We start from the raw sequence: 27,788 nt of genomic DNA, 5'->3' as shown, positions 1-27,788 counted from the left end.
AATTAGAATTAAATAGGTCAAATGAAATTATTAAAATGACCAGATTGCCCTCCAGAAAGGTTGTATTTTTTTTCTCTCACCAGCAATATATGCAAGTAGCTGTTTTCTCACACTTACCAACAGTTTTATCAAATAATTCAAATCTTTTATTATTTGATAGTTGATAAGGGTGTTTCAAAGTTATAGAGTTCCTTTTTCTTTTGAAGAGAATAAGCATTTTTTCATTTTTTTTGAGAGCCACTTGTACTTCATTCTCTGTGTATTGTCTGTATCCTTTGTTGATTTTTGAAAACTGGGGTGTTGGATTTTTTTTTTTTTTTAAATAATTATTTTTTATTGAAGGGTAGTTGACGCACAGTATTACATTACATTAGTTTCAAGTGTACAACACAGTGATAAAACATTTATATACATAATTCTAGGTTCCAGCTATCACCCTACCAAGCTGTTACAATATCTTGACTATATTCCTTATGCTATACATTACATCCCGGTTACTAATTTATTTTACCATTGGAAGTCTGTCCATTTTTTTTTTTTTTTTTTTTTTGTGAGGGCATCTCTCATATTTATTGATCAAATGGTTGTTAACAACAATAAAATTCTGTATAGGGGAGTCAATGCTCAATGCACAATCATTAATCCACCCCAAGCCTAATTTTCATCAGTCTCCAATCTTCTGAGGCATAACAAACAAGTTCTTACATGGAGAACAAATTCTTACATAATGAATAAGTTACATAGTGAACAGTACAAGGGCAGTCATCACAGAAACTTTCGGTTTTGCTCATGCATTATGAACTCTAAACAGTCAGTTCAAATATGAATACTCATTTGGTTTTTATACTTGATTTATATGTGGATACCACATTTCTCTCTTTATTATTATTATTTTAAATAAAATGCTGAAGTGGTAGGTAGATACAAGATAAAGGTAGAAAACATAGTTTAGTGTTGTAAGAGAGCAAATGTAGATGATCAGGTGTGTGCCTGTAGACTATGTGGTAATCCAAGCTAGACCAGGGCAATAAAACATCCACGTATGCAGAAGATTTCTCTCAGAACGGGGGGGTGAGGTTCTAAGCCTCACCTCGGTTGATCCCCAATTTCTCACCTGATGGCCCCCCTGCGACTGTGCCTGTCTTAGGTTGTTCCTCCCTTGAGGAATCTTACCCGTCTCTGGCTAACCAGTCATCTTCCGGGGCCATACAGGGAAATGTGAAGTTGGTAAGTGAGAGGGAAGCCTTATTGTTGGAAAAGGTTAGCTTTTTACTTCTTTGCATATTTATGCCCTGTGGCTTCTATGCCCAGCATTTGTCTTGAGGTATCTTTACCACTTGGAAGAATTATGATACTCGGTAAATTTGATATGAGGCACGAATTCTATTTAAGGGTTGTAATTAGGAAGGAAGAAGAAAAGCTATAGAAGTACCAGGCGGCAGAAAACATGGGAAGATTGATTATTTCTTTGACATATCTTCTTGTAGAGTACTTCAGCATGTATAGGTTTTAAGCTACTACTTAAATTGCGCACACACATTAACATAATAGGAGCATAGTTACATAACCAAAGCATATCTGTAATTACCAGCCATCTCCAGTGAAACCAAGAAAACCAGTTAGGCACCTTAGGCATTTGTGAAAACTTATCTATGATATGGTGGATATTGTCCAACTGAACTTGAACAGTCTGAGAGAAATCAGACAAATTAAAACAACCCATTCCTGGGGAATGTTCACATCCCTTATGTTCTTTTAACAGTAAATAGTCTGTAGTTGTAAGATTTTGGAGCGCTACAATTTGCACTTCTCCTAATTCTTGGTTGAGTTCCAACAGTATAGATCCAGTCAAATTTGTTGTTTTACTGTCTGCACAGGCCAGCTTAGATATCTCCTTCATTCCCATGGCAAGTCCAGGAACTGGTGGGATGAGTGCATCTACAGCTGTAGCAGTGTGTGGATCTTTGTTGGGGTTTTTTGATGATCATCTTCTGGCATGAGTCTTCCAGAGAGTGCTGATGTTGGAAGTTCTCTTTCATATCGTATCTTAGTTCATTTTCGGGATAGCCCAATTAGGCTTTGATCTTCTGTATAGACGCAAACAGACACTTTGCCTACACTTTTATATGCCCTTTATACCCTTGTGTAGAACTCATTGGAGGTTACCACACAGGAACTGCCCTTTTTTTTTTGCTTTGTTTTTGGTATCACTAATCTACACTTACATGACGAATATTATGCTTACTACGCTCTCCCCTATACCAGGTCTCCCCTCTAAACCCCTTTACAGTCACTGTCCATCAGCATAGCAAAATGTTGTAGAATCACTACTTGCCTTCTCTGTGTTGTACAGCCCTCCCTTTTCTCCTACCCCCCCATGCATGTTAATCTTAATACCCCCCTACTCCTCCCCCCCCTTATCCCTCCCTACCCACCCATCCTCCCCAGTCCCTTTCCCTTTGGTACCTGTTAGTTCATTCTTGAGTTCTGTGATTCTGCTGCTGTTTTGTTCCTTCAGTTTTTCCTTTGTTCTTATATTCCACAGATAAGTGAAATCATTTGGTATTTCTCTTTCTCCGCTTGGCTTGTTTCACTGAGCATAATACCCTCCAGCTCCATCCATGTTGCTGCAAATGATTGGATTTGCCCTTTTCTTATGGCTGAGTAGTATTCCATTGTGTATATGTACCACATCTTCTTTATCCATTCATCTATTGATGGACATTTAGGTTGCTTCCAATTCTTGGCTATTGTAAATAGTGCTGCAATAAACATAGGGGTGCATCTGTCTTTCTCAAACTTGATTGCTGCGTTCTTAGGGTAAATTCCTAGGAGTGGAATTCCTGGGTCAAATGGTAAGTCTGTTTTGAGCATTTTGATGTACCTCCATACTGCTTTCCACAATGGTTGAACTAACTTACATTCCCACCAGCAGTGTAGGAGGGTTCCCCTTTCTCCACAGCCTCGCCAACATTTGTTGTTGTTTGTCTTTTGGATGGCAGCCATCCTTACTGGTGTGAGGTGATACCTCATTGTAGTTTTAATTTGCATTTCTCTGATAATTAGCGATGTGGAGCATCTTTTCATATGTCTGTTGGCCATCTGTATTTCTGTTTTGGAGAACTGTCTGTTCAGTTCCTCTGCCCATTTTTTAATTGGGTTATTTGTTTTTTGTTTGTTGAGGCGTGTGAGCTCTTTATATATTCTGGACGTCAAGCCTTTATCGGATGTGTCATTTTCAAATATATTCTCCCATACTGTAGGGATCCTTCTTGTTCTATTGATGGTGTCTTTTGCTGTACAGAAGCTTTTCAGCTTAATATAGTCCCACTTACTCATTTTTGCTGTTGTTTTCCTTGCCCGGGGAGATATGTTCAAGAAGAGGTCACTCATGTTTATGTCTTAAGAGGTTTTCGCCTATGTTTTCTTCCAAGAGTTTAATGGTTTCATGACTTACATTCAGGTCTTTGATCCATTTTGAGTTTACTTTTGTATATGGGGTTAGACAATGGTCCAGTTTCATTCTCCTACATGTAGCTGTCCAGTTTTGCCAGCACCACCTGTTGAAGAGACTGTCATTTCGCCCTTGTATGTCCATGGCTCCTTTATCAAATATTAATTGACCATATATGTCTGGGTTAATGTCTGGATTCTCTAGTGTGTTCCATTGGTCTGTGGCTCTGCTCTTGTGCCAGTACCAAATTGTCTTGATTACTATGGCTTTATAGTAGAGCTTGAAGTTGGGGAGTGAGATCCCCCCTACTTTATTCTTCTTTCTCAGGATTGCTTTGGCTATTCGGGGTCTTTGGTGTTTCCATATGAATTTTTGAATTATTTGTTCCAGTTCATTGAAGAATGTTGCTGGTAGTTTCATAGGGATTGCATCAAATCTGTATATTGCTTTGGGCAGGATGGCCATTTTGACGATATTAATTCTTCCTAACCATGAGCATGGGATGAGTTTCCATCTGTTAGTGTCCCCTTTAATTTCTCTTAAGAGTGACTTGTAGTTTTCAGAGTATAAGTCTTTCACTTCTTTGGTTAGGTTTATTCCTAGGTATTTTTTTTTTTTTTGATGCAATTGTGAATGGAGTTGTTTTCCTGATTTCTCTTTCTGTTGGTTCATTGTTAGTGTATAGGAAAGCCACAGATTTCTGTGTGTTGATTTTGTATCCTCCAACTTTGCTGTATTCCGATATCAGTTCTAGTAGTTTTGGGGTGGAGCCTTTAGGGTTTTTTATGTACAGTATCATGTCATCTGCAAATAGTGACAGTTTAACTTCTTCCTTACCAATCTGGATTCCTTGTATTTCTTTATTTTGTCTGATTGCCGTGGCTAGGACCTCCAGTACTATGTTAAATAACAGTGGAGAGAGTGGGCATCCCTGTCTAGTTCCCGATCTCAGCGGAAATGCTTTCAGCTTCTCGCTGTTCAATATAATGTTGGCTGTGGGTTTATCATAGATGGCCTTTATTATGTTGAGGTACTTGCCCTCTATTCCCATTTTGCTGAGAGTTTTTAACATGAATGGATGTTGAACTTTGTCAAATGCTTTTTCAGCATCTATGGAGATGATCATGTGGTTTTTGTCTTTCTTTTTGTTGATGTGGTGGATGATGTTGATGGACTTTCGAATGTTGTACTATCCTTGCATCCCTGGGATGAATCCCACTTGGTCATGGTGTATGATCCTTTTGATGTATTTTTGAATTCCGTTTGCTAATATTTTGTTGAGTATTTTTGCATCTACGTTCATCAGGGATATTGGTCTGTAGTTTTCTTTTTTGGTGGGGTCTTTGTCTGGTTTTGGTATTAGGGTGATGTTAGCTTCATAGAATGAGTTTGGGAGTATCCCCTCCTCCTCTATTTTTTGGAAAACTTTAAGGAGAATGGGTATTATGTCTTCCCTGTATGTCTGATAAAATTCCGAGGTAAATCCATCTGGCCTGGGGTTTTTGTTCTTTGGTAGTTTTTTGATTACCGCTTCAATTTCGTTGCTGGTAATTGGTCTGTTTAGATTTTCTGTTTCTTCCTGGGTCAATCTTGGAAGGTTGTATTTTTCTAGGAAGTTGTCCATTTCTCCTAGTTTTCCCAGCTTGTTAGCATATAGGTTTTCATAGTAATTTCCAATAATTCTTTGCATTTCCGTGGGGTCCGTCGTGATTTTTCCTTTCTCGTTTCTGATACTGTTGATTTGTGTTGACTCTCTTTTCTTCTTAATAAGTCTGGCTAGAGGCTTATCTATTTTGTTTATTTTCTCGAAGAACCAGCTCTTGGTTTCATTGATTTTTGCTATTGTTTTATTCTTCTCAATTTTATTTATTTCTTCTCTGATCTTTATTATGTCCCTCCTTCTGCTGACCTTAGGCCTCATCTGTTCTTCTTTTTCCAATTTCGATAATTGTGACATTAGACCATTCATTTGGGATTGCTCTTCCTTTTTTAAATATGCTTGGATTGCTATATACTTTCCTCTTAAGACTGCTTTTGCTGTGTCCCACAGAAGTTGGGGCTTAGTGTTGTTGTTGTCATTTGTTTCCATATATTGCTGGATCTCCATTTTGATTTGCTCATTGATCCATTGATTATTTAGGAGCGTGTTGTTAAGCCTCCATGTGTTTGTGAGCCTCTTTGCTTTCTTTGTACAGTTTATTTCTAGTTTTATGCCTTTGAGGTCTGAAAAGTTGGTTGGTAGGATTTCAATCTTTTGGAATTTTCTGAGGCTCTTTTTGTGGCCTAGTATGTGGTCTATTCTGGAGAATGTTCCATGTGCACTTGAGAAGAATGTATATCCCGGTGCTTTTGGATGTAGAGTTCTATAGATGTCTATTAGGTCCATCTGCTCTACTGTGTTGTTCAGTGCTTCCGTGTCCTTACTTATTTTCTGCCCAGTGGATCTATCCTTTGGGGTCAGTGGTGTGTTGAAGTCTCCTAGAATGAATGCATTGCAGTCTATTTCCCCCTTTAGTTCTGTTAGTATTTGTTTCACATATGCTGGTGCTCCTTTGTTGGGTGCATATATATTTAGAATGGTTATACCTCTTGTTGGACTGAGCCCTTTATCATTATGTAGTGTCCTTCTTTATCTCTTGTTACTTTCTTTGTTTTGAAGTCTATTTTGTCTGATATTAGTACTGCAACCCCTGCTTTCTTCTCACTGTTGTTTGCTTGAAATATGTTTTTCCATCCCTTGACTTTTAGTCTGTACATGTCTTTGCGTTTGAGGTGAGTTTCTTGTAAGCAGCATATAGATGGGTCTTGCTTTTTTATCCATTCTGTTACTCTGTGTCTTTTGATTGGTGCATTCAACCCATTAACATTTAGGGTGACTTTTGAAAGATATGTACTTATTGCCATTGCAGGCTTTAAATTCGTGGTTACCAAAGGTTGAAGGTTAGCCTCTTTAGTATGTTACTGCCTAACTTAGCTCGCTTATTGAGCTGTTATATACACTGTCTGGAGATACTTTCCTTCTCTCCCTTCTTGTTCCTCCTCCTCGATTCTTCATATGTTGGGTGTTTTGTGCTGTGCTCTTTCTTTTTTTTTTTTATTATTTTTTATTTTTTTTTATTTTTTAATAATTATTTTTTATTGAAGGGTAGTTGACACACAGTATTACATTACATGAGTTTCAAGTGTACAACACAGTGGTAGAACATTTATATACATAATTCTAGGTTCCAGCTATCACCCTACCAGTCTGTTACAATATCTTGACTATATTCCTTATGCTATACATTACATCCCGGTTACTAATTTATTTTACCATTGGAAGTCTGTCCTTTTTTTTTTTTTTTTTTTTTTTGTGAGGGCATCTCTCATATTTATTGATCAAATGGTTGTTAACGACAATAAAATTCTGTATAGGGGAGTCAATGCTCAATGCACAATCATTATTCCACCCCAAGCCTAATTTTTGTCAGTCTCCAATCTTCTGAGGCATAACAAACAAGTTTTTACATGTAGAACAAATTCTTACATAATGAATAGGTTACATAGTGAACAGTACAAGGGCAGTCATCACAGAAATTTTCGGTTTTGCTCATGCATTATGAACTCTAAACAGTCAGTTCAAATATGAATACTCATTTGGTTTTTATACTTGATTTATATGTGGATAGCACATTTCTCTCTTTATTATTATTATTTTTAATAAAATGCTGAAGTGGTAGGTAGATACAAGATAAAGGTAGAAAACATAGTTTAGTGTTGTAAGAGAGCACATGTAGATGATCAGGTATGTGCCTGTAGACTATGTGTTAATCCAAGCTAGACCAGGGCAATAAAACATCCACGTATGCAGAAGATTTCTCTCAGAACGGGGGGGTGAGGTTCTAAGCCTCACCTCGGTTGATCCCCAATTTCTCACCTGATGGCCCCCCTGCGACTGTGCCTGTCTTAGGTTGTTCCTCCCTTGAGGAATCTTACCCGTCTCTGGCTAACCAGTCATCTTCCGGGGCCATACAGGGAAATGTGAAGTTGGTAAGTGAGAGAGAAGCCTTATTGTTTGAAAAAGTTAGCTTTTTACTTCTTTGCATATTTATGCCCTGTGGCTTCTATGCCCAGCATTGGTCTTGAGGTATCTTTACCACTTGGAAGAATTATGATACTCGGTAAATTTGATATGAGGCACGAATTCTATTTAAGGGTTGTAATTAGGAAGGAAGAAGAAAAGCTATAGAAGTACCAGGCGGCAGAAAACATGGGAAGATTGATTATTTCTTTGACATATCTTCTTGTAGAGTAACTTCAGCATGTATAGGTTTTAAGCTACTACTTAAATTGCACACACACATTAACATAATAGGAGTATAGTTACATAACCAAAGCATATCTGTAATTACCAGCCATCTGCAGTGAAACCAAGAAAACCAGTTAGGCACCTTAGGCATTTGTGAAAACTTATCTATGATATGGTGGATATTGTCCAACTGAACTTGAACAGTCTGAGAGAAATCAGACAAATTAAAACAACCCATTCCTGGGGACTGTTCACATGCCATATGTTCTTTTAACAGTAAATAGTTTGTAGTTGTAAGACTTTGGAGCGCTACAATTTGCACTTCTCCAAATTCTTGGTTGAGTTCCAACAGTATAGAGCCAGTCCAATTTTGTTGTTTTACTGTATGCACAGGCCAGCTTAGATATCTCCTTCCTCATTCCCATGGCAAGTCCAGGAACTGGTGGGATGAGTGCATCTACAGCTGTAGCAGTGCGTGGATCTTTGTTGGGGTTTTTTGATGATCATCTTCTGGCATGAGTCTTCCAGAGAGTGCTGATGTTGGAAGTTCTCTTTCATATCGTATCTTAGTTCATTTTTGGGGTAGCCCAATTAGGCTTTGATCCTCTGTATAAACACAAACAGACCCTTTGCCTACACTTTTATATGCCCTTTATACCCTTGTGTAGAACTCGTTGGAGGTTACCACACAGGAACTGCCCTTTTTTTTTTTTTTTTTTTTTTTGCTATCACTAATCTACACTTACATGACGAATATTATGTTTACTAGGCTCTCCCCTATACCAGGTCTCCCCTATAAACCCCTTTACAGTCACTGTCCATCAGCATAGCAAAATGTTGTAGAATCACTACTTGCCTTCTCTGTGTTGTACAGCCCTCCCTTTTCTCCTACCCCCCCATGCATGTTAATCTTAATACCCCCCTACTTCTCCACCCCTTATCCCTCCCTACCCACCCATCCTCCCCAGTCCCTTTCCCTTTGGTACCTGTTAGTCCATTCTTGAGTTCTGTGATTCTGCTGCTGTTTTGTTCCTTCAGTTTTTCCTTTGTTCTTATATTCCACAGATAAATATGTTTTTCCATCCCTTGACTTTTAGTCTGTACATGTCTTTGGGTTTGAGGTGAGTTTCTTGTAAGCAGCATATAGATGGGTCTTGCTTTTTTATCCATTCTGTTACTCTGTGTCGTTTGATTGGTGCATTCAACCCATTAACATTTAGGGTGACTATTGAAAGATATGTACTTATTGCCATTGCAGGCTTTAAATTCGTGGTTACCAAAGGTTCAAGGTTAGCCTCTTTAGTATCTTACTGCCTAACTTAGCTCGCTTATTGAGCTGTTATATACACTGTCTGGAGATTCTTTTCTTCTCTCCCTTCTTGTTCCTCCTCCTCGATTCTTCATATGTTGGGTGTTTTGTGCTGTGCTCTTTCTAGGAGTGCTCCCATCTAGAGCAGTCCCTGTAAGATGTTCTGTAGAGGTGGTTTGTGGAAAGCAAATTCCCTCAGCTTTTGTTTGTCTGGGAATTGTTTAATCCCACCGTCATATTTGAATGATAGTCGTGCTGGATACAGTATCCTTGGTTCAAGGCCCTTCTGTTTCATTGTATTAAATATATCATGCCATTCTCTTCTGGCCTGTAGGGTTTCTGTTGAGAAATCTGACGTTAGCCTGATGGGTTTCCCTTTATAGGTGACCTTTTTCTCTCTAGCTGCCTTTAACACTCTTTCCTTGTCCTTGATCTTTGCCATTTTAATTATTATGTGTCTTGGTGTTGCCCTTCTTGGATCCTTTCTGTTGGGGGTTCTGTGTATTTCCGTTGTCTGTTTGATTACTTCCTCCCCCAGTGTGGGGAAGTTTTCAGCAATTATTTCTTCTAAGATACTTTCCATCTCTTTGCCTCTCTCTTCTTCTTCTGGGACCCCTATAATACGGATATTGCTCCTTTTAGATTGGTCACACAGTTCTCTTAATATTGTTTCATTCCTGGAGATCCTTTTGTCTCTCTCTATGTCAGCTTCTATGCGTTCCTGTTCTCTGATTTCAATTCCATCAATGGCCTCTTGCATTCTATCCATTCTGCTTATAAACCCTTCCAGAGTTTGTTTCATTTCTGCGATCTCCTTTCTGGCATCTGTGATCTCTTTCCGGACTTCATCCCATTTTTCTTGCGTATTTCTCTGCATCTCTGTCAGCATGTTTATGATTCTTATTTTGAATTCTTTGTCAGGAAGACTGGTTAGGTCTGTCTCCTTCTCTGGTGTTGTCTCTGTGATCTTTGTCTGCCTGTAGCTTTGCCTTTTCATGGTGATAGGAATAGTCTGCAGAACTGGGACGAGTGACGGCTGGAAGGACTTCCTTTCTTGTTGGTTTGTGGCCCTCCTCTCCTGGGAGAACAGCGGCCTCTAGTGGCTTGTGCTGCGCAGCTGCGCGCAGACAGGGTTTCTGCTTCCTGCCCGGCTGCTATGGAGTTAATCTCCGCTGTTGCTGTGGGCGTGGCCTGGCTCGGGCAGCTACTCCAAAATGGTGGAGTCGCGTTGGAGCAGGAGCTGCTGGGAGGCTATTTATCTCCGTAAGGGGCCTCCCTGCTCCCTGCAGCCCAGGGGTTAGGGTGCCCAGAGATCCCGGATTCCCTACCACTGGATTAAGTGACCCGCCCTGCCCCTTTAAAACTTCCAAAAAGCACCCGCCAAAACAACGACCAGAAAAAAAAACAAGAAAAAAAATTTTTTTAATTAAAAAAAAAAAAATTTTTAATTAAAAAAAAAAAGGTGGTCGTTCGTTTTTCTTTATTCTCCGGTGCCAGCCTCAGGCCTCTGCTCACCGGTCTTTCTGCCCTGTTTCCCTAATATTGGGGTCCCTGTCCCTTTAAGACTTCCAAAAAGCGCTTGCCAAAACAAAGCAGCAAAAAAGCAAAAAAAAAAAAAAAATGTTCGCGCGCTTTTCTTATGTCCTCTGTCGCCCAGCCTCCTGTGCCTGCTCACTGTTCTTGCTGCCCTGTTTTCCCAGTATCGAGGGCCCTGCACTCTGGCCCGGATGGCTGGGGCTGGGTGTTCGGCAGCCCTGGGCTCCGTCTCCCTCCCGCTCTGCCTGCTCTTCTCCCGCCGGGAGCTGGGGGGAGGGGCGCTCGGCTCCCGCGGGGCCGGGGCTTGTATCTTACCCCCTTCGCGAGGCGCTGGGTTCTCTCAGGTGCAGATGTGGTCTGGATATTGTCCTGTGTCCTCTGGTCTTTATTCTAGGAAGGGTTGTCTTTGTTATATTTTCATAGATATATGTTGTTTTGGGAGGAGATTTCCGCTGCTCTACTCACGCCGCCATCTTCCGCCCCCCGGTCCTGTGCTGTGCTCTTTCTAGGAGTGCTCCCATCTAGAGCAGTCCCTGTAAGATGTTCTGCAGAGGTGGTTTGTGGAAAGCAAATTCCCTCAGCTTTTGTTTGTCTGGGAATTGTTTAATCCCACCGTCATATTTGAATGATAGTCGTGCTGGATACAGTATCCTTGGTTCAAGGCCCTTCTGTTTCATTGTATTAAATATATCATGCCATTCTCTTCTGGCCTGTAGGGTTTCTGTTGATAAATCTGATGTTAGCCTGATGGGTTTCCCTTTATAGGTGACATTTTTCTCTCTAGCTGCCTTTAACACTCTTTCCTTGTCCTTGATCTTTGCCATTTTAATTATTATGGGTCTTGGTGTTGTCCTTCTTGGATCCTTTCTGTTGGGGGTTCTGTGTATTTCCGTGGTCTGTTTGATTACTTCCTCCCCCAGTGTGGGGAAGTTTTCAGCAATTATTTCTTCTAAGATACTTTCCATCTCTTTTCCTCTCTCTTCTTCTTCTGGGACCCCTATAATACGGATATTGTTCCTTTTGGATTGGTCACACAGTTCTCTTAATATTGTTTCATTCCTGGAGATCCTTTTGTCTCTCTCTATGTCAGCTTCTATGCGTTCCTGTTCTCTGATTTCAATTCCATCAATGGCCTCTTGCATACTATCCATTCTGCTTATAAACCCTTCCAGAGTTTGTTTCATTTCTGCGATCTCCTTTCTGGCATCTGTGATCTCCTTCCGGACTTCATCCCATTTCTCTTGCGTATTTCTCTGCATCTCTGTCAGCATGTTTTCGATTCTTATTTTGAATTCTTTTTCAGGAAGACTGGTTAGGTCTGTCTCCTCTGGTGTTGTCTCTGTGATGTTTGTCTGCCTGTAGCTTTGCCTTTTCATGGTGATAGGAATAGTCTGCAGAACTGGGACGAGTGACGGCTGGAAGGACTTCCTTTCTTGTTGGTTTGTGGCCCTCCTCTCCTGGGAGAACAGCGACCTCTAGTGGCTTGTGCTGTGCAGCTGCGCGCAGACAGGGTTTCTGCTTCCTGCCGGGCTGCTATGGAGTTAATCTCCGCTGTTGCTGTGGGCGTGGCCTGGCTCGGGCAGCTACTCCAAAATGGTGGAGTCGCGTTGGAGCAGGAGCTGCTGGGAGGCTATTTATCTCCGTAAGGGGCCTCCCTGCTCCCTGCAGCCCAGGGGTTAGGGTGCCCAGAGATCCCGGATTCCCTACCTCTGGATTAAGTGACCCGCCCTGCCCCTTTAAGACTTCCAAAAAGCACCCGCCAAAACAAAAGAATGACCACCAAAAAAAAAAAAAAGAAAAAAATTTTTAAATTAAAAAAAAAAAAATGTTTTTAATTAAAAAAAAAAAAAAGGTGGTCGTTCGTTTTTCTTTATTCTGCAGTGCCAGCCTCAGGCCTCTGCTCACCGGTCTTTCTGCCCTGTTTCCCTAGCATTGGGGTCCCTATCCCTTTAAGATTTCCAAAAAGCGCTCGCCAAAAGAAAACAGCAAAAAAGCAAAAAAAAAAAAAATGGTCGCGCGCTGTTCGTATGTTCTCTGGCGCCCAGCCTCCAGTACACGCTCACTGTTCTTCCTGTCCCGTTTTCCTAGTATCGAGCGCCCTGCACTCTGGCCCGGATGGCTGGGTCTGGGTGTTCGGCAGCCCTGGGTTCCGTCTCCCTCCCGCTCTGCCTGCTCTTCTCCCGCCGGGAGCTGGGGGAGGGGCGCTCGGCTCCCGCGGGGCCGGGGCTTGTATCTTACCCCGTTCGCGAGGCGCTGGGTTCTCTCAGGTGCGGATGTGGTCTGGATATTGTCCTGTGTCCTCTGGTCTTTATTCTAGGAAGGGTTGTCTTTGTTATATTTTCATAGATATATGTTGTTTTGGGAGGAGATTTCCGCTGCTCTACTCACGCCGCCATCTTCCACCCCTCCTGGATTTTTATATTGATTTTTATACCTCTTCTATTGATCTGCACCTCTTTATAAATTTAGAAAATTAGCTGTTTGGCTGTGATATAGGTTACAAATATTCTTTGCTAGGAATCAATTTCAACTTTCTAGGAAGCAGCTGTTTTCCTTACAGGGTAACTGTACAATCATCCAGGGTCAGAAATACTCAATGTTACCCACTTAAAAGATCTAGGAAATACAGAACTCAGACTTAACCTGCAAGCTAAAATTGTTTTTCTGAGACCTGGACCATCACCATGATTAGAGTAGATATGCCTTGAAAGCTCTGTATTCCTCTTCTAAGTGTAAGTGTGGACTCTTCCAAGTCTAAGCAGAGACCTGTTTTTACCTTTTATGGCCATAATTTTTTGTTTTGTTTCCAGTATTTTTAATTATACCCTTGCCTGTTGCCTGACTTATGTAATGTGTTCTTTCAGTTAAAATCTCTTAAAAAGCATGAAATGTCAGTGTGAGAATTCCTTTTGAACTGCTTTTTCACCAGCCAAGTATAAAAAACAGTATCATAAATGTCAAAAAGAGAAGTTGTCTTCCATTTTACCTTTATCTTCCCACAGAGAAAAGAAAATCTGTCTGCATATTTATATCACTTTTTTGAATGGGTGAGAAGGTCAGAATGTAATGGGCTCCTAGAACTGAGATCAGATTATGTCTTTGTCAGCAGCTCACTCTGAAAATTAATATTCTGTTTTATAACATGTAATTTTATTTTGTGTAGCATCTTCTCTTTCTGAAGAATTGAAACATTTTGCAGACAAACTGGAAAGTAATGGAACTCTTCAAAAATGTTTTGAAGAATCAAAAGGGTAAGCACAGTTCCCCTTCCATCCTAAGTTATAACTGGATTAAGACTTTTCAATATGATTAGACAGTTCATCCACTCAATAAATATTTTTCCAGCATCTTCTACATACCAGGCTCTTCTAGATACTGGCAATAACGTGATAAATAAGTCAAACAAGATCTCTATTACACATTTTAATAGGAGAGACAGTCAAATATATGGAAAATAATTATTTCAGATAGTGATAATCTAAGAAGTTAATAAATTTGATAGTGACTGGAGGACATGGGCAACTTTAGGTAGTGTTCAAAGACCTAATGAATTGACCTTTGGACTGAAACCTGTAAGACATGAATGGTTAGAAGAAGCCAACCAAGGGAAGATAAGAGGAAAAGCAGCATTCAGATCTTTGCTAGCTATGCAAATTGGAGATAAACTTATGTTCTTTAGCTGCTGACAAGCAAGAATATTAGGGCAAAATTTAAAATCCCACCTTAAAACTTGTAGTTCCTTTACAGGGGCAGGGCCCAACCATCTACCCTTTGCCATGCAACAAGTCATGTCACTTGAGCTTACATCATAAACTTTTAATTTTGACTTCATTAAGGTCTGCTTTTCTGCAGATCCTTAAAAATTAACATTACTGTTTAGGAAATGAAAAATATTTTGACTCAACATAATAATATGTATTTAAGCCACAGGCTGTTGCATCTCAGCCATAGGTGGTGATAGAGGCTGTGTGTCACAGGCCTTGGTAGAAAAACATGAAAGGTGGCGCAACTAATTTGTCTTTGCCAGGTAGAGTACTAAGTACATCTGCAAAATTAGGGCATTTTCAGTGCCTCCTTATTTTCTATTAGGGTTAATCACCCAACTGAGCTGAGCCATTGGTGTGAGTAAAACATAATCCCTGTCCACTAATAGCTTCAGTTTAAGTGGGAAGACAAGATGGTCATAGGAAAAGGTATTGTTAGGTCTTAGAAGATGTTAAGATTTTGATTAGTGGGAGGGGAAGAGACTAAAAAGCAATGAGAACAAAAGTTTGGAGATCAAAAACCCCAGATATTTGAGGGTCAGGCTGAATGGGATTATATGGGTTGGAATAGGAAAAAGCTAATAGTAGGAATCAAAGTTAATGAGCTGGATGGAGCTGGAACACAGTGTTAAATGCTAGATTAAGAAGTTTTTACTTTTCTTCTGAATGCAGTAGAGTGTCACAGAGTTTTTAAGCAAGGGAAAATATTCATGGAATATTTTAAGAAAGGTTATCTGGCCATGTTTGAATTATAATTGATGAGGGAAACAGAAGAATAAGAGAACACTGAAAAAGCTATTACCTAGGACAAAGTGATAAAGAGTCCAGGAATAAATATTTGTTGAAAGATAAATTTTGAACATGTTTTATTGCCATAAAATCATGTAAGGTGTCATGTTAAAAGCAAGTACTCTTGCAAGATTTCTGTTAACCTTAAATCCTATCTGTATTTTAGAAAAGCATCAGATTTGTCTCTGGAAACATCAGTGGCTGAGATGAAGGAATACATAACAAGATAAGTAAAAATGAGTGAACCTTTCTTGGAAAACCTAAATGCATCTGGGAAAATAACTAGACCTGAGAAAAATGAATAGTACACATCCTGTTGAGGGTGTCAGTACTAGTGTATCAGCACTGTATCTCTAGAAGCTAGAGAGCTGCATACTGGGATCTTACAGGCTGTACTGATGGCCAGTTTCAGAGAGTGGAGTCTAGCAAGTAAGCATGTTAATTTGATTTTAAAAACTCATCTTTGATTTGATTAAATTAATACCCTCTGACTCTGGCATCAGACAACCCCCCAGGTGTTCATCTGGATATTGGCACCACCTTACAGCCTGCCACAGGGTCCACCTGGCTTCCATAAACATGTAATCTTTCCTTTAGCTCTTACACTGTCAGTGACATCTGGGAAGTACTTTCTTTTCAGCACAGAACTGTTGGGGCCAACAATGTGGATTCCCATAGCATCGTAGACAAATTGGAGGTGAAAGTCAAGGCCTGGTCCAAGCAAGACATGGCAGCAGGGCTTCCCTGCAGATTGTTCCAGATAAAATGACAAATATCTCCAAACTCATTCGTTTCTCCAATCTGGTAGATAGCCTTGGGTCCAGTGTGAGCTTGATACTTACCCCATGACAAGTGCTTGCTATCAGCTCATCCACACCCCACTTGCTCTTGTGTAATAGCTCAGAGGGTGAATAATAAAACTACAGTTTTAGGAAAATAATTGATTATTTAATATTCTCTGAATCAGTCATGCTTTCCAATCCTTTAATGACCTTTTCATTCACATTTTAGAACTCAAGTAGATACCTAATGTACTTATTATTGCACTAAGTGATTCAGAATGAGATGATCAAAATAAACTGAATTTTTTTTTCTGATTCTGTTCTATAGATTTTCTTTAGAACGTCACACTTGGGATCAGCTCTTGCTGCACTATCAGAAGGAGGCTGAAGAGATCATATCCAGGTTAGATCTTTGACTAGAAATAACAAGCTATCTTTTTTTTTTTTTTAGTTTAAAAGGATTTTATTAGTTTGCATAGAAATCTTTCTTTTTCTTTTTTCTTTTTATTTTGGTATCATTAATCTACAATTACATGAGGAACATCATGTTTACTAGGCTCCCCCCTTCACCAAGTCCCCCCAACCGCCATTACAGTCACTGTCCATCAGCGTAGTAAGATGCTGTAGAATCACCACTTGTCTTCTCTGTGTTGGACAGCCCTCCCCGTGCCTCCCTCCACATTATACATGCTAATCGTAATGCCCCCTTTCTTTTTATTTATTTCTTTTTATTATTTTATTTTATTTTGGTATCCTTAATCTACAATTACATAAAGACCATGTTTACGAGGCTCCCCCCTTCACCAAGTCCCCCCTACATGCCCCTTCACAGTCATTGTCCATCAGCGTAGTAAGATGTTGTAAAATCACTACTTGTCTTCTCTGTGTTGTAGAGCCCGCCCCGTACCCCCTCCACATTCTACATGCGAATTGTAATGCCCCCTTTCTTTTTCCTGCCCTTATCCCTCCCTTCCCACCCATCCTCCCCAGTCCTTTCTCTTGGGTAACTGTTAGTCCATTCGTGGGTTCTGTGATTCTGCTGCTGTTTTGTTCCTTCAGTTTTTCTTTGCTCTTATACTCCACATATGAGTGAAATCATTTGGTACTTGTCTTTCTCCACCTGGCTTATTTCACTGAGCATAATACCCTCCAGCTCCATCCATGTTGTTGCAAATGGTAGGATTTGTTTTCTTCTTATGGCTGAGTAATATTCCATTGTGTATATGTACCACATCTTCTTTATCCATTCATCTACTGGTGGACATTTAGGTGCTTCCATTTCTTGGTTATTGTAAATAGTGCTGCAGTAAACATAGGGGTGCATCTGTCTTTTTCAAGCTGGGCTGCTGCATTCTTAGGGTAAATTCCTAGAAGTGGAATTCCTGCGTCAAATGGTATGTCTATTTTGAGCTTTTTGAGGAACCTCCATACTGCTTTCCACAGTGATTGAACTAATATACATTCCCACCAGCAGTGTAGGAGGGTTCCCCTTTCTCCACAACCTCGCCAACAATTATTGTTGTTTGTCTTTTGGATGGTGGCAATCCTTACTGGTGTGAGTTGATATCTCATTGTGGTTTTAATTTGCATTTCTCTGATGACTAGCGATGTGGAGCATCTTTTCATGTGTCTGTTGGCCATCTGAATTTCTTCTTTGGAGAACTGTCTGTTCAGCTCCTCTGCCCATTTTTTAATTGGATTATTTGCTTTTTGTTTGTTGAGATGCGTGAACTCTTTATGTATTTTGGATATCAACCCTTTATCAGAGCTGTCATTTATGAATATATTCTCCCATACTGTAGGATGCCTTTTTTGTTCTATTGATGGTGTCCTTTGCTGTACAGAAGCTTTTCAACTTGATATAGACCCACTTGTTCATTTTTGCTTTTGTTTCCCTTGCCCAGGGAGATATGTTCATGAAGAAGTCGCTCATGTTTATGTCCAAGAGATTTTTGCCTATGTTTTTTTCTAAGAGTTTTATGGTCTCATGACTTACATTCAAGTCTTTGATCCATTTTGAATTTACTTTTGTGTATGGGGTTAGACAGTGATCCAGTTTCATTTTCTTACATGTAGCTGTCCAGTTTTGCCAGCACCATCTGTTGAAGAGACTGTCATTTCCCCATTGTATATCCATGGCTCCTTTATCATATATTAATTGACCATATATGTTTGGGTTAATGTCTGGAGTCTCTATTCTGTTCCACTGGTCTGTGGGTCTGTTCTTGTGCCAGTACCAAATTGTCTCGATTACTGTGGCTTTGTAGTAGAGCTTGAAGTTGGGGAGTGAGATTCCCCCCACTTTATTCTTCCTTCTTGGGATTGCTTTGGCTATTCGGGGTCTTTGGTGGTTCTGTATGAATTTTTGAACTGATTGTTCCAGTTCATTGAAGAATGCTGTTGGTAATTTGATAGGGAATGCATTGAATCTGTGTATTGCTTTGGGCAGGATGGCCATTTTGACGATATTAATTCTTCCTAGCCAAGAGCATGGGATGAGTTTCCTTTATTAGTGTCCTCTTTAATTTGTCTTAGGAGTGTCTTGTAGTTTTCAGGATATAGGTCTTTCACTTGGTTAGGTTTATTCCTAGGTATTTTATTCTTTTTGATGCAATTGCGAATGGAATTGTTTTCCTGATTTCTCTTTCTGTCAGTTCATTGTTAGTGTCTAGGAAAGCCACAGATTTCTGTGTATTAATTTTGTATCCTACAACTTTGCTCAATTCTGATATCAGTTCTAGTAGTTTTGGAGTGGAGTCTTTAGGGTTTTTTATGTACAATATCATGTCATCTGCAAATAGTGACAGTTTGACTTCTTCTTTACCAATCTGGATTCCTTGTATTTCTTTGTTTTGTCTAATTGCCGTGGCTAGGACCTCCAGTACTATGTTGAATAACAGTGGGGAGAGTGGGCATCCCTGTCTTGTTCCCGATCGCAGAGGAAAAGCTTTCAGCTTCTCGCTGTTCAGTATGATGTTGGCTGTGGGTTTATCATATATGGCCTTTGTTATGTTGAGGTACTTGCCCTCTATACCCATTTTGTTGAGAGTTTTTATCATGAGTGGATGTTGAATTTTGTCGAATGCTTTTTCAGCATCTATGGAGATGATCATGTGATTTTTGTCCTTCTTTTTTGTTGATGTTGGTGGATTTTTGAATGTTGTACCATCCTTGCATCCCTAAGATGAATCCCACTTGATCATGGTGTATGACCCTTTTGATGTATTTTTTAATTCGGTTTGCTGTTATTTTGTTGAGTATTTTTGCGTCTATGTTCATAAGGGATATTGGTCTGTAATTTTCTTTTTTGGTGGGGTCTTTGCCTGGTTTTGGTATTAGGGTGATGCTGGCTTCATAGATTGAGTTTGGGAGTATTCCCTCCTTGTCTATTTTTTGGAAAACTTTAAGGAGAATGGGTATTATGTCTTCTCTGTATGTCTGTTAAAATTCTGAGGTAAATGCATCTGGCTAGTTTTTTGATTACCACTTCAATTTCGTTGCTGGTAATTGGTTTGTTTAGATTTTCTGTTTCTTCCTTGGTCAGTTTTGGAAGGTTGTATTTTTCTAGGAAGTTGTCCATTTCTTCTAGGTTTTCCTGCTTGTTAGCATATAGGTTTTCATAGTATTCTCTAATAATTCTTTGTATTTCTGTGGGGTCCGTCGTGATTTTTCCTTTCTTGTTTCTGATTCTGTTGATGTGTGTCGATTCTCTTTTTCTCTTAATAAGTCTGTCTAGAGGCTTATCTATTTTGTTAATTTTCTCAATGTTTTTTTCTATTGTTTTATTCTTCTCCATTTTATTTATTTCTTCTCTGATCTTTATTATGTCCCTCCTTCTGCTGACTTTAGGCCTCATTTGTTCTTCTTTTTCCCGTTTTGATAATTGTGACTTTAGACTATTCATTTGGGATTGTTCTTTCTTCTTTAAATATGTCTGTATTGCTATATTCTTTCCTCTTAAAACTGCTTTGCTGTGTCCCACAGAAGTTGGGGCTTTGTGTTGCTGTTGTTGTTTGTTTCCATATATTGCTTGATCTCTATTTTAATTTGGTTGTTAATCCATTGATTATTTAGGAGCATGTTGTTAAGCCTCCATGTGTTTGTGAGCCTTTTTGCTTTCTTTGTACAGTTTATTTCTAGTTTTATGCCTTTGAGGTCTGAAAAGTTGGTTAGTAGAATTTCAATATTTTTGAATTTACTGAAGATCTTTTTGTGGCCTAGTATGTGGTCTATTCTGGAGAGTGTTCCATGTGCACTTGAGAAGAATGTGTATCCTGCTGCTTTGGGGTGTAGAGTTCTATAGATGTCTATTAGGTCCATCTGTTCTAGTGTGTTGTTCAGTGCCTCTGTGTCCTTACTTATTTTCTGTCTGGTGGATCTATCCTTTGGGGTGAGTGGTGTGTTGAAGTCTCCTAAAATGAATGCATTACATTCTATTTCCTCCTTTAGTTCTGTTAGTATTTGTTTCACATATACTGGTGCTCCTGTGTTGGGTGCATATATTTTTATAATGGTTATATCCTCTTGTTGGACTGACCCCTTTATCATTATGTAATGTCCTTCTTTATCTCTTGTTACTTTCTTTGTTTTGAAGTCTATTTGGTCTGATACTAGTACTGCAACACCTACTTTTTTCTCCTTGTTCTTTGCATGAAATATCTTTTTCCATCCCTTGACTTTTAGTCTGTGCATGTCTTTGGGTTTGAGGTGAGTCTCTTGTAAGCAGCATATAGATGGGTCTTGCTTTTTTATCCATTCTATTACTCTGTGTCTTTTGATTGGTGCATTCAGTCCATTTACATTTAGGGTGATTATTGAAAGATATGTACTTATTGCCATTGCAGGCTTTAGATTCGTGGTTGCCAAAGGTTCAAGGTTATCTTCTTTAGTATCTTACTGTCTAACTTAACTTGCTTATTGAGCTATTTTAAACACTGTCTGGTGATTCTTTATTTTTCTCCCTTCTTATTCCTACTCCTCCATTCTTTATATGTTGGTTGTTTTGTTCTGTGCTCTTTTGTTTTGTTTCCTTTAACTGCTTTTGTGGGTAGTTGATTTTATTTTTTGCCTTTAGTTAGTATTTGGTTGGTCTGCTTTCTTTGCTGTGATTTTATTTTCTCTGGTGACATCTATTTAGCCTTAGGAGTGCTCCCATCTAGAGCAGTCCCTCTAAAATACCCTGTAGAGGTGGTTTGTGGGAGGCAAATTCCCTCAACTTTTGCTTGTCTGGGAATTGTTTAATGCCTCCTTCATATTTAAATGATAATTGTGCTGGATACAGTATTCTTGGTTCAAGGCCCTTCTCTTTCATTGCATTAAATATATCATGCCATTCTCTTCTGGCCTGTAAGGTTTCTGTTGAGAAGTCTGATGATAGCCTGATGGGTTTTTCTTTGTAGATGACCTTTTTTCTCTCTCTGGCTTCCTTTAATACTCTGTCCTTGTCCTTGATATTTGCCATTTTAATTATTATGTGTCTTGGTGTTGTCCTCCTTGGGTCCCTTCTTTTGGGAGTTCTGTGTGCTTCCGTGGTCTGAGCGACTATTTCCTCCCCCAGTTTGGGGAAGTTTTTAGCATTTCTTCAAATACACTTTCTATCCCTTTTTCTCTCTCTTCTTCTTCTGGTATCCCTATAATGCGGATATTGTTTTGTTTGGATTGATCACACAGTTCTCTTAATATTCTTTCATTCCTGGAGATCCTTTTATCTCTCTGTGCCTCGGCTTCTTTGTGTTCCTCTTCTGTGATTTCTATTCCATTAACGGCCTCTTCCACCTCGTCCATTCTGCTTTTAAGTCCTTCCAGAGATTGTTTTATTTCTGTATTCTCCCTCCCAGCTTTATCCGTTAGCTCTTGCATTTTTCTCTGCATCTTCATCAGCATGGTCATGACCTTTATTGTGAATTATTTTTCAGGAAGATTGGTTAAATCTATCTCCCCAGGTTCCCTCTCAGTGGATGTCTGGGTTATTCTGTTCTGTATCAAATTCTTCTGCCTTTTCATCATGATAGAGATAGTCGTAGGTAGTTGGCGCATGTGTCAGCTGGGAGAACAAAGTCCCTTCCTGCTTGCCTGTCACCTTTCCTTCCTGTGAGAACAGCGACTCCTAGCGCTTGTGCTGGGCAGCTGCGCACCAACGGGTCATCTGAGTCTGGCCCGGGTGGCTGCAGAGAAGGCTCTGCGCTGCTGCTGTGGGCGTGGCCAGTCTCAGGCTGCTGCTCTGCTATTGCGGGGCTGCGCCGGAGGGGGTATGGGCGGGAGGCTGTTTATTGCCGTGAGGGGCCTCAGAGCTGCACTTTCACCCAGGGGGTTAGGGTGCCAGGTGTTCCCTGGGATTTCCAGGTGCTGGGCTGAGTGTGCCCAGATGCTTCCATCCAGCTGTGAGGCTCCTGTCCCTTTAAGACTTTTAAAAAGCACTCACTTTTCTTTTTTCCCAGGGGTGCCAGCTGTGGGAATCTGCTTGCAGTTTTTACTGTTGCATTTCCATAGTATCCAGCACACCATGCACTGTGTGTCTGCGCTCCCGGTGCAGATGACTAGGGCTGGCTATTTAGCAGTCCTGGGCTCCCACTCCCTCCGTGCTCCCACTCCTCTTCTCCCGCCGGGGAGCTGGGGTGGGGGGCATGCTCGGATCCTGCCGTGGTGTGTGGCTTGTATCTTACCCCTTTTGTGAGGCGCTGGGTTCTCGCAGGTATAGATGTAGCCTGGCTGTTGTACTGTATCTTCTGGTCTCTCTTTTAGGAATAGTTGTATTTGTTGTATTTTCAAAAATATATATGGTTTTGGGAGGAGATTTCCGCTGCTCTTCTCATGCCACCATCTTGGCTCCTTCTTATCCAACAAGCTATCATTTTACCTTGTTGGATTTGATTTAAATTGATTTCAGTTCTGTTAGCACATATTGAATGATGGCTCCTTTCTCACAGGCTGATCAACTCTTAAAGCTCTATAAAATGCATATTAGTGCTATCTGACTGTAAATGGAGAGTTGGGGACAGGAAGAGAGAGTTGGAATCTCTATTTTCAGTCAAAGAATAGAATCGCCTCTGTTCTGTGTCCTTGGCTGCCATTTCACATCTGGGGAAGACAAGCACATCTCTGCCTTGTACCTGGCAACTTGAGGTTTAGCCAAAAATGATAGTTGGATGACTTCAGTGAGCCACATGTCCTTTGAACTGCAGGTGTGGGAGAGAACTGTGCTCAGGGCCTTTATGGAAATGCAGAGACAGGGAAATAGGTGATTGAAGAGGGTATACAAGAGAGAGGGGACCTTTGTCTGGGTTTTAAGTGTATGAGAAAGTGCTTGGTTTTTATTTTGTAGGCTACCCAAGACTGTGATTTTCAGCTTTTTTTCCCAAAGGGAATCTTAGCTGGAAACTCAACTATAAAATGTTAGCCAAAACCTTAACTGCAAAAGTGCTATCTTAGAGAGGTGCTTTGAGGAAGAGAGTTTCAAAAATTTCCCAATCCAAACATTGACGGTTATCAGTTACTTTATTCACCACTTAATGTGTGCTGTTTATGAAGATAGATATTATATAAGATGGCAGTTTCAGAATAAAAACTTTTGTTGTGGCATAGCTTCTGGTTAAGAGGAATGCTTCTGGAAGCAGACTCTGCTGAGATCTTGATTACTTTACTCCTTTATTCTGTGACCTTAGACAAGACACTTAATCACTAAACCAGAAGTTCCTTGTTTGAAAATGGGGATAATATTAGTACCTACCTTACTGAGTGTCAAATGAGACTAAATGGAAAGTGCTTAGTATTATCTGGCTTTCAGTAAATTGTAGTAGTTGTTATTAAAGAGTCCTCATCAGTTTTCATCAACTCTCCATTGTATTAAGTTATTTTAGATAATTGAAGTAGCCCAGATTTTTTTTGGTGAAAGATCACAGAGTTCAGGATAGTAAACTTTGGCTTTACTCTACCCCGAAGTATAGTCCTTTTTGTAAATGGATCTTACTGTTAGATGGAGTCAACTGACCTGAATCTTCTAGCATTTATTGGAGTCCAGTGGTATAAAAATGTTAATACTCATTTCAGACCCCCTTGTTAATAAGAGAGCCTCTACCTACAATAGTGTGGAAGAATATTGGTATAGTTAATAAAGCCTTACTAGAAGTTTTCCCTAGGAAATCTTTTCTATCTTCCCCAGAAAATGATTATAGAATTCCTTGAAAGCTCTTTTGTTTTGTTTTTAGAAGATCAAATGAAACCAAAATTACTGAAATTGAGGTGGAACCTATGACATATCTTGGGTCTTCCCAGAGGAGAGTCCTTAATTCTAAGCCTGACTACCAGAAGATATTACAGAACCAAAACAAAGTCTTTGATTACATGGAGTTGGTGGTGAGTTGACAAATGTTTATTTGGTTGAGTTATTCAGCTTTGCTACCTTTAGTCCTTGGAAATTAAAATACCTGGATAATATGTGTAATAAGTATATTCAACTCTCCCTAAAGGAAACCTGGAGAGACAATAAAAAATAAATATATGGTGATAAATGCTAATAAAGCAGAGTAAGGGAGAGAGTGTACAAGGGCAGCAGGTTACTGTATGGAGCAGTTGTTGAAGGTTTGCCTAAGATGCTATTTTTACAGAGACTTGAAATGAGGAAATGAGCTATGAGGGAAATTGGGAGAATAATACTGTATCATTCCATGTATCAACAGGAAGCAAATGGTACTTGTTAAAGAGCAATTCAAGGAGAATTTATTTACAAAAGGGCTAGGTACAAGTGTGGGTATCATAAAAACACAAGGGTTAGTGAAGTAACCTGGTACTTAGAGGCAGCTTGAGCTCTTAAGTATAGGTAGGCCTGAAGGGAAGAGGGGAGGAACAGTGACTGTAGCCCCGGGAGGGAGGAAGTCACATATGGGTTGCTTTGAGAGACACAACTAATTCATTATGACGCCTCCAGGAGCACGCCTGGGTAAAAATACCCTGACCTCATTCACCTCCCTCCCACTTGGGCTCCCTCTTGGTCATACCCACTCAGAAGCCAAAGGACATGGGATCCTCTTAGAGGTTGCCCAGGTCAGCCTTCTGGGGTATAGAATAGCACGGAGAAGAGTGGAGTGTGAATCTAGAGGGGTAAACAGAAAATGTCTAGCATGAGCATTCCAGGTTGAAAGAACAGCAAAAGCAAAGCCCCTGAGCAGGAGCCTGCCTTGCTTATTTGAGTAACATCAAAGAAGCTATGAACCCTCACAGCTTATCATCCGCAGATGGATGAACTGCAGGGATCATTGAAGCAGCTGCATGCCTTCATGGACGAAAGTACCCAGTGCCTCCAGAAGGTGTCGGTGCAGCTTGGTAAGCCTATCTCTTGAGGGGACGGGAGCTTGCTCTGGTTTCCATCTGCTAGGCCACTGGATACATCCTTCAAGAGTATGGTCTCAGAGGGTAAGGCCTATATCAGGTGATTGTTTTTCCCCTAACAATAACTATTCAAAGCTGTGGGAAATTTCTAGATGTAAATTCTATAGAAGCAAAGAAACCTGAGAAATCCCATTGAACCATGCTGTTGTTTTGGTAAATCCAGGACTGAAGAGCTATCTATTGCCTCATTTCCCTTCTTCATTCAAGAATCCACTAAATGAAATTAACATTACATCTGCACTGCTTTTCCTGACCTCCTTTAGCCCTAAATTATTTGCTACTACATACCTTCATCTACTTATTTATCACATTGTATTGTGGTTAGAATTGCAGCTGGCTTTCCTGCCAGACTGACATCTCCTTGAGGACAGACTCCTTTGTCTGTCAATGTAATGTTCTCCAGTATCTAGCACAGTGTCCATACAGTAAGGGTTCAATAAATGTTATTTGAATTCAATTGAAATTTACTTTTTGGCTCCTTTCTTCTGCAGGGAAGAGAAACATGCAACAGTTAGATCCCTCACCAGCTCGAAAATTGCTCAAGCTTCAGCTACAAAACTCATCCACCCCTTCGTTGCTCTAGATCTTGTCAATGACTTCATTCAGCTTTTCTGCCACAAGGTGCTCTAGAAGAGAGAAATGGGAAGTGCGCCCCGGCATGTGGTGACAGTGTGGCAGTCTCAGCTGGTGTTCTTGCCCTATTGCCTTTAAAGACGACTGGCTGACTTTGATTTTTTTCTAAGAGTAATAGAATTTATGCTTTGCTTTTTTCCTAAAGTATACTATAGACATCAGGACATAATAAACAAGTGGCTGACTTTGATTTTTTTCTAAAACTGACAGAATTTATGCATCTGGAAGAATATTGCATAGACACTTTTCCCAAGAATCTGCAAAATGCAACTTCTATTTTGGAATCAGCTCCAGAACTAGTGGCCCATTCTTTTAAATATCCTTTGTGGTCAGAAATCTTTTATCAGGTTTTGAAACAATCCAGTCATTCAGGATCAAGTCCAGTGAAACATTTTAGGGGTCAAGTTGGTTTCTGGTCGTGTAAAGGAATGAGACTGATTTTCTAGTGTAACCCAGAAGGTGATTTTAGTAGAGGAGTTGTGAGCATTGTTTGTGTCATGTGGATATGTGTATCACTTCATAAGACCAAATTGAAGGAAATACCACTTGTTTTTATGTCTTGATGTCTATAGTATATTTTAGCTTTTAATATTGAGTTGACATCCTAAGTCCTGGATTCATGGTAGGAAGGGGTTAAGTAGAGGTTTTCATTATTTGTATTTGCTAATAATCTGCATTGTAAAATTGTACATAATTAAAATCCTTCCCTTTATGTATATTTTGAGTGTATGAAAAATAAAAGGCAAGAAGAGCTTAGCAGAAAATAGGACTCTTTGCCAAGATACTGAAAGTGAACAGTATCGGAGAGATATGCCTCAGCATTTATTACCAATAAAACACCAACTAACATGTTGTTAATGTTTTTTATGTTCTGATCTTCCTAATAGGACAAAATTCATTTCATTTAAAAACCTAGTCATAATCTTAAATCTGAAACCTTGGCCTAAACACCAGTTAGTGAGAGGTGATATCTCCTTGCTTTGATATAAGAATAAGAATATTCCTTATTCTTTCATATATTTACAGAGCTGCTACATGCTAGGGGAGAGAGCAAAGAACAAAACAGACATGGGACCTCATGCTCATTGTCTAGTGGGGCACAAGGAACAAAAAGAGACAACTCTAAAAATGGTGTTCTGGTTGATTTGAGAGGATGAGGGAATTAAATAGGGCAATTATTTGAAGCAAAAGGAGCAGCATTTTCAAAGATCTAAGGAGGGAGAGAATGAAGCATTCTAGGATACTAAGAAAAGACTGGTAAAGCAGGAATGCTGAGTGCCTGTGAAAGAACCACCTAAGATAAAAATAATTGAAAGTCATTAGAAGGTTTTAAGAGAGGGAGACACAGACTCCAAGAAGGGACTAGCAGTTACCAAAGGGGAGGAGTGGGGGAGGATGGGGGGGTAGGGAGGGAGAAAGGGATTGAGGGGTATTATGATTGGCACACATGGTAGGAGGAGTCACAGGGAAGACAAGTAGTAACTCTGGCATCTTATCACGCTGATGGATAGTCAGTGCAATGGGGTGTGGGGAGGACTTGATAATATGGGTGAATGTAGTAACCACAATGTTGTGTGGGACCCCTGGAAGGTTAGCTTGACCCCCGCCTCCATTTTGTGTCCTCCATTTTGAATAACAACTATATGCCTCCATTTTGTGTCCCCCATTTTGAATAACTATGTGCCTCCATTTTGTGTCTGCCATCTTGAATAGCTGTGTCCCCTACATGACCCCTGCCTCCATTTTGTGTCTTCCATTTTGAATAACTATGTCACTCCATTTTGTTTTGTGTTCCCCATTTTGAGTTTCCCGCTCAAGCCACGCCCATTCCCACGGAAACCTTGCCCAG

General features: G+C 40.0%; 1 protein-coding gene across 7 annotated transcripts in view; it reads left to right on the top strand.

Moving 5' to 3' along the window:
- DSN1 (DSN1 component of MIS12 kinetochore complex) overlaps positions 1 to 27,291 on the top strand; it is a 32,918-nt gene extending 5,627 nt beyond the window's left edge. For 4 of the 7 annotated variants that reach the window (XM_057502976.1, XM_057502978.1, XM_057502977.1 and 1 more), the window contains 6 exons: positions 13,751 to 13,838; positions 15,307 to 15,368; positions 16,253 to 16,325; positions 24,127 to 24,274; positions 25,153 to 25,240; positions 25,798 to 27,291. In XM_057502976.1, coding sequence (XP_057358959.1) covers positions 13,751 to 13,838; positions 15,307 to 15,368; positions 16,253 to 16,325; positions 24,127 to 24,274; positions 25,153 to 25,240; positions 25,798 to 25,889 — 551 coding nt within the window. In that variant the 3' untranslated portion in view covers positions 25,890 to 27,291. The remainder of the gene's footprint in view (positions 1 to 13,750; positions 13,839 to 15,306; positions 15,369 to 16,252; positions 16,326 to 24,126; positions 24,275 to 25,152; positions 25,241 to 25,797) is intronic. The other 3 variants (XM_057502980.1, XM_057502981.1, XM_057502982.1) reach the window with 2 other exon arrangements.
- The last annotated feature ends 497 nt before the right edge of the window (positions 27,292 to 27,788 follow it).

This window comes from Manis pentadactyla, chromosome 5, assembly GCF_030020395.1.
Source record: "Manis pentadactyla isolate mManPen7 chromosome 5, mManPen7.hap1, whole genome shotgun sequence".
NCBI classification, from domain to species: Eukaryota; Metazoa; Chordata; class Mammalia; order Pholidota; family Manidae; genus Manis; species Manis pentadactyla.
This window is presented reverse-complemented; position numbering and strand designations above follow the sequence as displayed.